The sequence below is a fragment of the Ascidiella aspersa genome, chromosome 8 (genome assembly GCF_963924565.1).
Source record: "Ascidiella aspersa chromosome 8, kaAscAspe10.2, whole genome shotgun sequence".
Classification (NCBI taxonomy): Eukaryota; Metazoa; Chordata; class Ascidiacea; order Phlebobranchia; family Ascidiidae; genus Ascidiella; species Ascidiella aspersa.
Window position 1 is genome coordinate 7445980 of NC_139454.1, and position 11309 is coordinate 7457288.

An 11309-nucleotide genomic window follows, 5' to 3' on the forward strand; every position below is an offset into this window, starting at 1 on the left:
TTTTCTCTTGTACCACAGAAAACAGCACTTTCAAGCTGTGCAGGTTATGTGCTTTAGCTCCTTTTGTGAGGGCGTATATTTTTAGAAATACAGGAGAGATTTAATCTATATTTAACAAATGGTTCGCTTATTAGGCGCGTATCTAGGATTGACAGTGAGAATAAAAAAAAATAAAAATGCCGTCACAAAGGTACTTATAAAGTGACGTTACAGAGTTATTAAAAACGTGACGTCAAGAAGTAACCGTTACGTCAAAACGTGACGTCAATAAGTAACCTTAAGAACACCACACAGTTGATTTATTTTTACTACCATCAGTGCAGTTTGTGCGCTGCAGAACAAGGCGCTCCGATTTTTGTTTGTTTATAAAAAATGATTTAATTAAAAAAAAATAAAGTAAAACTAGCGCCGTTTCAAACCATCGTGTACTTCCATTATAATTTTCAGGCTTTGCAATGTTTCGGCGAAGTAATTTCCATAACATAATGCAATTTGTGCAACATGTACGTTTTTAGCGTAACTGCAAGCATTCTTCGAGAGCAAATATATTTATTTTGTGGGATCAAACATACTTTACGTGTAGTAATTGCTTGCTTTGAGTGATACTTCATAAAGGAAACAAAAAAGCCAAAAATCACGGGCATGGACCAGCATAAAATAACATTTTTTGCCGATTCGATCGATCGAAACAGAAAAACCGTCAAGTTTTAAAGCTTAACAAATATTTTATTTCGCACTTTGCGCGAATGTTTGCCGTTTGTTAAATATCAACAAAACATCGAAAATGTAATGGACCTATTCGAATTTGCCAACTGAACATCGATAGAAAGTTTAAATAGGCCCAAAATATATATTTACGGGGGGAGGCATGACAAAGCACCCACTTATTCGTTGTAGGGGATTTATATCAAAATTATAAATGATTTATTTAACCGCACAGCATGCAGATTATTCCTTCGCCTATATCACATTTGATAACCACGTACATTCGTACATATTGGATCATTAAGTCTGCCATAAGGAAAATGGCCTACTAGTTACGCAAACTTTTTTTTTTTTTGAAACGGTGCGGGAACCGGTTAAATCCCATCACTGGTTGGTCACAAATGTATTTTACAGTTCGACCACTGTTCAATTCGTTCGATAGCGACATAATGCGTTTTCACTTCTCGGAGAGCGAGACGGCTGTGCTTCCAGTTGAACTAATAAGTGACGTGACATACAGATGTCAGTGATATTCTTTCTAATTTGGTGCCCTTCGAATGCTGCTTGGTAACAGGTTTAGCCACATAAATGCCATTGTATTGCAAAAATACTATATTCTTTGCCTAAGCAAACGTCTATCCGGAATTTTTGAATGACTGAAGTCACTCTTTTTAAAAAATTGTTACCCGCGTGTTTGTCGTGAAATCAAATCCCATTCAGGTGGACTAGTAACTTCAAATACATAGGAAAATTGGGTTATATAAAAAGCATCATCTCTACAATTTAACATAATTTTATTTCGAAAGGGCTTCAACCTGGGAAGATTCAGAAAACAAGAGAACTTTGAAAGAATTTAGCCGGGAGAAAAAATTTGTTTCGCCTTTGGCCCAAAATTCAAAACGAGAAAAGAGCCGAAATAAAATCAAAATGCTTCACGGTTCACGACGAGGGGGGTGGCGTTCGCTAGTGAGGGAAACCACCCGGGAACGTGACGTCAGCGGTTCTGGGCCATCTCGGACAGGACCGAGTTGCCGAAGACGAAGGTTACGGCGCCTACGCCGGACAGGTACTGAATCGTTGTGAACATGTCGAGCTTGAGCCAGAAGAAGAAGTACAAGACGAAGATGCCTGGAAAAGAAGTATTTTTGGTTTTGGTTTGAGCCTAATATTGTATCAATAATACTTGACCCACCAAACTAAAACCCGCACCCTAACCCAAATAATGTTTGCAATATAAACCCCGAACGAAAATGTGGTAGGATTTACTACTTGACCCACCCAAACCCAAACGCTATAACTCGCAGCTTACCACAAATAATGTTTGCACAATAAACCCCTAGACGTAAATGTGGTAGGGTCCAAGACCAGCGCCCAATTTTCTTTCGAATTTTTTTGTTGGATCATAAGGCTGTTTGTTTTGGCGAGATGCCTTGTTTAGGTTTATTTTTAGGTCGAAGGGATTATTCGTGCGAAACATTAAACTCTATCATGCTGTGTTTACTTTATACCTTTACCAAAATACCACGGGCTACAGGTACCCCACCCCTAAACAGCAAAGAAGATAAAGAAATTTTTCAGATATGCCATCAGGATGTCATATAATATTGTTTTTCTGGGTTAATAAATTTCCAGGTCAGCGTTTGCAAAATGCGAACGTAGAATTAAATTAGAGCCATCAAGAAATCGGTAAAACAGGTGTCTTACCAGCAATTCCAAGATGGAAGATGAGGTTCTTGGGCGCCAAACGCAGGTTTCCGAGGTTTGCTCCAACACGAATCCACTGTTAAATAAAATAAATATTTACTTCAATTTGCTTTTTTGTTCAAGTTGGGGGAAAGAACAAGTAAAATATGGGTCAAAATATTAGATTCGCTAAGTACTAAAAGGGCTTGATTTCGTTTTAAGAGAATATTTTTACATTTGTATTAAAACAGTAGTAAAAAAACTTTTTTAATTGGATTACATTTTTTTCAAAGAACCTCGCTTTTTTAGAAAAAACTAGTCGAATGCCTTTTCAAAGCAGCAAAATAACCATTAGCAATCACACACCATGATGAACAGCAGGACGATTGGAAGCAGACAGGCCACTGTGAAAGCTTGTGAAATAACCGCTGGGGGGCGCTCCTCTGGCAACCTAAACACGTGACGTATCTCGGGCTTGGGGGCGTACTGCTCTTCGAATGCCGCCTTTGGTTTCTTGGTTGATTCGCCCAACTTCAAAGTGACGCTGCCCTGTGGTTTTAAACGATCGGAAAAGTTATGAAATGCTCGCTGACAGCAAACCGCAGTGTAATGTAAGTCATAATGTTTTGGTTAGTACAATGTCGTTTATTGCTTGGTATGAGGATGGTTTTATGTATCGACTAAAAAAAGGCCTAAACGCCTGGACATATGCTAAATTTCATAGGTATTTTCTGGCATTTTTTTAATATTTAAGGGGTGTAACAATCACGCAAATATGCCAGAAAAAATCGTGTAAAGGTCACATATCAATGATCATTCTAAAAAACGTATCAAAAACGAAGAAAGCATTAAGTCGGATAATTCAATGCTCTTCAACCAGTGTGCACGGTGCACCAAAATATGCATGTGGTGCACCAGTACGAAAAGCTATACAAGGGACAAGGGTGCATCACAAACTTTAATGAACCATTATTATTTTCACCTCAAGTTTGTTTGACTGCGGTTTCATGACATGCAATTGTACTCGTAAGCAGCCTGCAGCCATAATCGAACTCTCACCGACAGTGTGTAAAACTTCGGCAGCTCCGCTCGGTTTAATTGACATGATATTGATATGCATAATGATTTTTCATATTGTTTTTCACCAAACAAAATTAGGTTAAAGAGAGCTGGGATAAGTAACTGTTGTTACCCGGCCCAAGTCGAGTCTACATCCCTCAGTAAAGCCAAATAGTCGAAAACATACATAAACAAGGCATAGCGAAATGCACAAATTTACGGCAAGCATTTTTTTAATGTCGATCACTGCTACACTGATGCAAATGTCAAAAAGCGAAACCATAAAGTTTGAAAAATAAAGGTTCATTTATGATGGGACGTTTTTATTTATGACAATAACCTTCTCCGGTATACTCTTGGTTGTAGAGAAATTAGGGTTCCGATTATACTAAATGCATACTAATTAAAATCCAACCCCTAGTGACGAATTTTCACCCAAGTGTTAAACTCTCATATTTAAACAAAATAAGGAAAAATACGTAAAAAAACGCTAGCACTTACGAACTGCCAGAAGACTGGGTTGGAGATGGCCGCATCGCCGACGATCAGCGACATGGAGTACTTGCCCGAGATGGAAGCAAACTGGTCGGAACCGGCGCTGGCCAGTTCGACCTCGAACTTGTAGGTGGAAGACTTGTCCGGCTCGGCCACGAAAATCACCTCCTGACCGCTAGTCTCGTGGACGAAGCGGACAAAGACCTGGCCGTGAATGGAATAGGTTAAGAGTAGGATAAATAACAAGAGAAGACGTTAAACAAGGTAAGCTATAACAAACACTATAGTGTTCGGCGAAAAAGGCAATTAATAGGAATAGCGTAGTAAAACATAAATTAGTAAAAAAAGCACCGGGTGAAAAATGATTTTTTTTTAAAGTGGCGAAACACGGTAAAAAATATGACCAACCATTCTGTGACGTGTGGTGTGGTAACTTAACGGCGCCATGTGAAAAATGATTTTTAAAAAAAATGATAAAAAAGGTAAAAAAAAATGTTTTTAGGCATTCTGTGTTGTGTGGTGTAGTAATTCAGTTATGGGATTTATTTTGAACTGAAGGACTAGTGGTAGTTAGTATTTATACACGAGTAGGGTATTAGGCATAACATCAGAATGGCGAATGGTGATCCATAGCTAGGCACATGGATTTCAAGTTTTCATTGTTGTTAGAAAAAACTCAAAAGTTTTAGAGCTTGCTGCCGATTAATTGCAAGTTTGCAGCAAAAAGTTCACCTGGTGCGGGAGCATTGGCGTTCCTGCGTTGACGTCCTTGACCTGGAACTTCATCACGATTCGCTGCTGGGTGTCTGCCTTTAGGGCGTCAGCTTGTTTAGGGTAAGTAACACTGGAAAAATAAATAACCACTTTACCACAAATGCACAGGAGTCCTTCGTTTTGGAAGCTTGGAGTGATTGTTGTTTCAAGGTGTTGAAAACTGCTATATTTACTTTGCGCATGTAGTCACTTCAGCTATCCGCAATGAAACAAATAACGAATTAAACGAATAAGAAAACATTAACCCAACCAAGTAAACAACCCATACAAGCCGAACAGTAAACCATTAAACACACTACTAACCAACGCCTCTTTATTATAATAATAGCAAATCTAAAATCGCAAACGTAAGCTTGAAAATCCACCTAACTTATCAACCAAACACATATACCAACCACTCCGCTTCAATTTTACAAAATATTTTATTAAAACAACCAAACAACCACACACTTCAATTGCACCAACAACCAAATCAATCAAACTCACCTCTTAAGGTCGGAGCCTGCGTGGTCTTTTTCTCCGGTGCCGAGCTGAATGTCCACGATCGCAATCTTGGTGGTGACCTTCACGCGGTACTCAAGGTCGGACACGCCCACCAGGTTTTTGGACGGAGACGTAATGCTGAGAAAAAGAACAACAACGTGTTGCTTATCCTGTTGCTCATTAACATTAGGTATGTAGATTGGGTTACCAAGTTAGAATTGATAAGATCGTTTTTAATGTGAACCCTACAAAGATTTTTTTTAAGTGTACAATGTACGGTTCCAGCGAGGGATTGTAGGATATTTCACTCCCTAGATTTAACATCTCTTCAGTTTGCATGGCAGTATTGGCCTAAAAGTAATTTATGTGTGTCCTTGTGCTCAAGTTTAGCGCAATGTTACTAAAGTTTACGCGGCCCCTTCAAAAAAGGGGATGGTCAACTATGTTGAAATGTTCATTGGACAACATTTCATGGGGGAACAGAACTACAAATAAACATTCTTTAATAAAATAAACGGCAATTCTTGCCGAAAAATGGCCCCACGAAGCGCATAGTCATCTACACAATGAGGCAGTCTGCTAGGTGCAACACGCACTCAAAACACCCCCAGATTACGTCACAAGCAAGAACCCACCCGAGTGTGACGTCATAGAAGCCGCTGGCGGGCTTGTCCTTCCAGAAGAGGACCTTGTAAACGGCGCGCTGTGCGTCGAACTGGAACGGCACGTTGCTTAGCACCACTTCGTTGTCACTGCCTCGGACCACTGAGTCGATTTTCACGCTCAGCTTTGGCATCGGTTGTCCGAGCACGTTGAGCACAGAAACCTGCGCAAAAAAAGGGATTGGGCTTTATGGCCTTAAAAGTGGAAGTGTAGTTGTTGGGAGTGGTTTGAAAATCGTGGAAGAAATTTATGCGAATGGGTTTTTAAGAGTTTTGGAATGAAATTGAAAGGTTGCTTGAAAGCACGCAATAAGGTAAGAATTAGGGAGAAAAACTCAATATGCTTTGGAAGAAAATACAGCACTACAGCACAAGGTATAAAAGTCTGAGCCACGGTTAAATTTGCCTTTTTTTGAAGGCGGTATTTTGTAAAACAAAAAAGGATGAAACAAAGAGTTCAAATATGGCGACACATTTAGCAATTAATTCACCAGCCAAATAATTGTGACAAAATTACGCGACAAGAACTTAAATTTTAACAAAACAAAAGCAAATTTTACCTCCAAGTATGGACTGTCCTCCGACACAGAGTTGCTTGACACCAGTTGTGCCTTGGCAGCCGATACTTGGCTGGAGGCGGCCATCTGTGAGAGTGGTATGATGACCAGAGCGGCCTGCTTGCTGCTCCTAGCAACCGACTTGCTCTTCAGGAGGAAGTTGGCAAAGAGAAGACTCTGATCCTGAACACAAATTGATAACATGTTTATTGTCTTTGACGGAATATTTTAAAGGAGCTAAAATTGGGACACTTTTACATGGGTCTTGTAAAAACGGCTTTGGAAATGTTTTTTTTTTATAAATTGTTACTAAAGGACAGCAAAATAACATGCTGTTCAATTATTAGATTTTGCAGACGGTATCATCTCCCAAGAGAATTATTGTACGTTAAAAGTACTTTTTTCTTTATTGTTTTACGGCGGTAAATCGCGGTATATTTTACAGTAAAAGTCTTGCCACTGTTAAGTAGCAAAAAAATTAGTTGTTGGGCAATGGATTTTGTAAAAACTGCTTTCGAAATGTGTTTTTTTTTACACATTGTTGCCAAATGACAACAAAATAAATTGCTATAAATTAATTATTAGATTTGCAGAGATCTCCCCAAGAGTATAATTGCAGGTTGATACCCTAAAGGTGTGATTTTTGTGATATCACCGCTTTTTTACTTTTCAGTTGCTACATACTAATCAGCAATGGAGTAATACAGAATGGGTAACCTGACGTTTGATTGTGCAAAATGTAAACTACAGGATAACTTTCAGAACAAATACATTGCAAGAAAGATAGACAACAATCTTACTGTTGAGATGCCCAATGGAGATTTCTGCAGATCACTTAGTGCAAAGACAGCCGACAAAAAGTTGGAAGTGGTCTGAAGATCGTTCTCGAAATGGAGATAGCGTTCGTCAACTTCATCAGCTTGAGCAGCCATGTCCTGCAGGATTCAAATATTATTTATGTACATGGTTTTAAGCTTATTGCTTGCATGAAAAACAAGACAAGAAAATGTAATGCTTGTTAGTGATTACAATTTATTTCACTGCATCGTGAAATGATAAAAAAGTAAGCCTAGCATTTAAAAAAAAATGTTGTACAATTTTAAACGCAAGATGATGACAAACTATATGTCTTTCCTTATGTAGTTAAAAAACTGGTTGAAATAAAAAGAAAAAAAAAACACTATAGTACCTCAACATCCACTGACTTTAGGAGAGAAGCCAGCTTTGGCTTGTCAAGTTTTGAAGCAGCCAAGAGAGCAAAGGAGGCGCTGAGAACACTGTTTTCATTCTTCACTGCACTAAGAAGGGCTCCAATCACCTCATCATTGTCAACTGCAAGTAGAGAGTTTCAGGTAAAAGATATGTGATATGACTGCTCTACTTATTTTCATTTAATGCCTGTTGAGGAATAAATAGAAAAGTGAAATTCTAAATAATCTAAACAGTTAGTGGAGGACAAAAAATGCTGAATGAGTACGTACAAGTCAGAGGTCCAAAAGACAGGGATACACACTTGATAATTTGTAAATAAAATAAGTTCAAAATAAAATTTTGAAATTTTAAACAAAACCACATTACCTGGTTTTCCAAGACATCTTAGGGCAGACACGGCATAGTAGATGGTCTTTGTATCGGATCCCTCATTTATTTTGCTCTTGGCAAAGTCAACAGCTTCTTTGGGTAACTGAAACTGCAATGTAAAAATCCAACTTTATTATATTTGCTGAAAAATTCAACAATCAATGTAGAGCATTAAATAAATATATTAAATATACAAAAGCTGCTGAACAATACAAATTAAAAAAAACATTGTGTTAATGTATAAAAACAATAGGTATTTATTTCTTTAGATACCACTTACCTTGCAAGAAGTGCCAAGTTTGGAAAGGGTTGAAGCTGCAAAGAAAATTGATGACAGTGATTTGGCATCAACTTCCTTGACCAACTTGCAAGCAGACTGTAAGGAAAAAAACAAATAAACATTACTTGGATTAAAATAAAATTTTTTAAAAGTGTACTACAAATTGAATGTGTTCTACATTTACATACACTAATTGTTAATAATGTTTTACAACCATATGACATAAATATTATAAATATATAGCTAGATATTAGTACAAATAGCAAAGGTTAAACTAACGCAATAAATTATGATACACTTCTGCAATCTAGAAGATGCATAATTAGTCCCTAAGTCCTAACTAAGTGACATGATGAGTCTAACGACAATCATTTCAAGACACTTTCTCAGAGGTCTGCAGTGCCAAATTAGCAGGTGGGCAGTGCAGGTTTAATGCACACCAAGGTTTGGAATTCTACAACAACTAAACCTTCTATTGAAATTGATATGTACAATCAGTAATTCAGGCATGCACACATTCCTTTTAACAAAATCTTGGTTGTGCACCTGCCACAGAATGCAGACTACTAGACACAAGCATGGCACTACAACGGAGAAACGGCTAACTACCCTTATCCTTACCTGCTGTTCGGCTTGGCCAATTGCACCACCCTGTGTGTAGGCTTTCAGAGAAGTAATTCCATAATATGCCGACTCAAGATCTTGAAAAGGAGCCTTGAAAATAAACACAATAGAATAAAGCTTAGGCCATTCACAAAAACTTACAGGGTATGAATTAATAGATGCCAGTAGTAATTATTTTGTCCTATTAATATGCTATTTTTTGGATAACAAATTACCTTAAAGTGTTCTAAAAGCTTTTTTCCCTCAGTTGGCGTCAAAACTGAACTTAATTGTGCTGAGAAGGAGGCACCAATAAGACAGACACAAACAACAATCCCTGCAATGAAATCACTTGGTTAGAAAATTAAAGTAGGTACAAAGTTGAAAGTGAAATTAGAATTAACAGTTTTTCCATACAACAGAGGTGTCCAACATTTAATAACTTAAATAATGTTGGTGAGATTCTAGACCAGCGGCAGGACTGTTTAGACAGTTTAGACAGTGCAACAAGTTGTCGAAATTAAAATTGCAAAAAAAAAATAAATATGGGAGAATAAATACAATAATACTGGACCCACTCAAAACGCTAACCCACACCCTAACCAAAATAAAGTTAGCAATATAAACCTCAAAACAATGTTAGCAATATAAATTTGGTAAGATTTTAGACCAATGACTAACGTTTTCCTAAATTGGTTTATTTTCATCACTTGAAAATGTAAAAATTTACGCTGGCGCCTATCATGGCACTCTATAGTTTGTATTTATGAAATGCTACTAAAAGGGTAATACTAGTTTACGGAATAATGAATGGTCGGAATGATCGGAACGCTCACTAATTTAAGTGTTACCCCGTTAAAACAATTATTAAACCAACGCACAACATTTGAGTTAGGGTGGGGGTTAGCGTTCGGGTGTGGGTGCGTCAAGTGGTATTATATTTAATAATAATACTGTGTTCGTTCCGACCATTTATCATTCCGTAAATTAGTGTTACCCTACTAAAACGTCTATCACTTTAATTTTTGAACGAACACTGTATATTAGGCATGCATACACAATAAATTTATTTGATTATAGCTAATATGGAAATCGCTTATATGCACGAAATATTAAAAATACTTACCTAATAACTTCATGTTTTTTTCTTCGTGTTGAAAACAATGTTTTTGAGTTATCCAGAATTAAACACGTAAGGACTTTACTCGCAGTTTCTCAACGTGTGCAAACGAGTTCGCTGGAGCGAAATTTTACCGGCGCGCTGGAATAATTTCTGTGTTTTTTTTTGTGTAAGGGTCGTGCAAAAAGTTTAATTATACTATATACCAGTGTTGTAAGCAAGTCATTTTGAAATAACTTAAGTCCCAGTCAAGTCATTCGTAAAATAACTTAAGTCCAAGTCAAGTCTTTTTGAATAAATAACAAGTCAAGTCCCAGTCCAAGTCATCGGTTGCCCAAGTCAAGTCCCAGTCAAGTCACAATTAGAGCAAGTCAACTTCAAGTCCAGCCCTTGTCAAAAAAATAAAACTTTAAATTATGAAAACCGGCAAACTCCTCCGATTATTATGAGCAACTCAAGTAAAAAATAACATAAAAGCAGCATATTACAAGCAAATTTTTTTATGTGCAAAGATTGGGATAAATAACGCAATTTTATAAATAGCCTAATTGCTTAATTAAAACAATTTATTTTAACCCAAGTCATTTGTCCAAATGACTTAAGTCAAGTCAAGTCATTTGCCCAAAAGACTCAAGTCAAGTCATTTTGCCCAAAAGACTTAAGTCAAGTCAAGTCATTTAAAAACAGTGACTTAAGTGCACTTAGGTCAAGTCATTGACTTTAGTCATTACAACACTGCTATATACAATACAACATAAGTCATTTAAATAATAAATCTTTTAGAAGTCATTTAACTAATAACTCCTTTTAGAAATATCGGTATCAATATTGCGTTTTATAATCATTAACACAAGACTACCAATTTAATTTTTGGGGTATTAATTTTCCCGGAACACCGTTTGGTAGTGTTCCCGTATTACAGAAGTTTACAATACTATGCTAGTTTACCTGTAATATTTAAAACAGATAAAAATAGAATCCAAAAAACGTATCCGCCATAACGTATCCCATATTTCAAATAACGTTTGCATTTAAAAGTCCCATAAAGAAAAAATTTCCTAATCCTGTATAGGCCTATCTCTAAAACTATATGACCTGGTACAGTTATTATCGCGTAGACCGTAGAGCGTAATGCTCATGAATAACTTTGCTTTTTTACACTAAGCCGTGATGCATTGTCGAACAGCACGTTTTTAAGCCACACAAGTTTTGTTTAGACGTTTCTTTCCTTGAGAGTAGTAGCCTACTTTATAAAGTACAGTTATATTTTCCTCATTTTTTAGGGAAAAACACAATTAAAAAAATAA

At 37.0% G+C, this 11309-nt stretch overlaps 1 protein-coding gene across 1 annotated transcript; it reads right to left on the reverse strand.

Moving 5' to 3' along the window:
- Positions 1–1482: 1482 nt before the first annotated feature.
- On the reverse strand, positions 1483–10105 carry LOC146135599 (dolichyl-diphosphooligosaccharide--protein glycosyltransferase subunit 2-like). The gene is made up of 15 exons (XM_083395280.1): positions 10009–10105; positions 9119–9219; positions 8901–8993; positions 8280–8375; positions 7997–8108; positions 7608–7750; positions 7219–7353; positions 6422–6601; positions 5835–6025; positions 5203–5337; positions 4675–4786; positions 3949–4146; positions 2755–2937; positions 2410–2485; positions 1483–1833 (listed from the first exon to the last, which is right to left on the reverse strand). Exons 1-15 carry the CDS (start codon positions 10019–10021, stop codon positions 1700–1702), a joined length of 1902 nt encoding a protein of 633 aa, XP_083251406.1. The 5' UTR covers positions 10022–10105; the 3' UTR covers positions 1483–1699.
- Positions 10106–11309: the final 1204 nt, after the last annotated feature.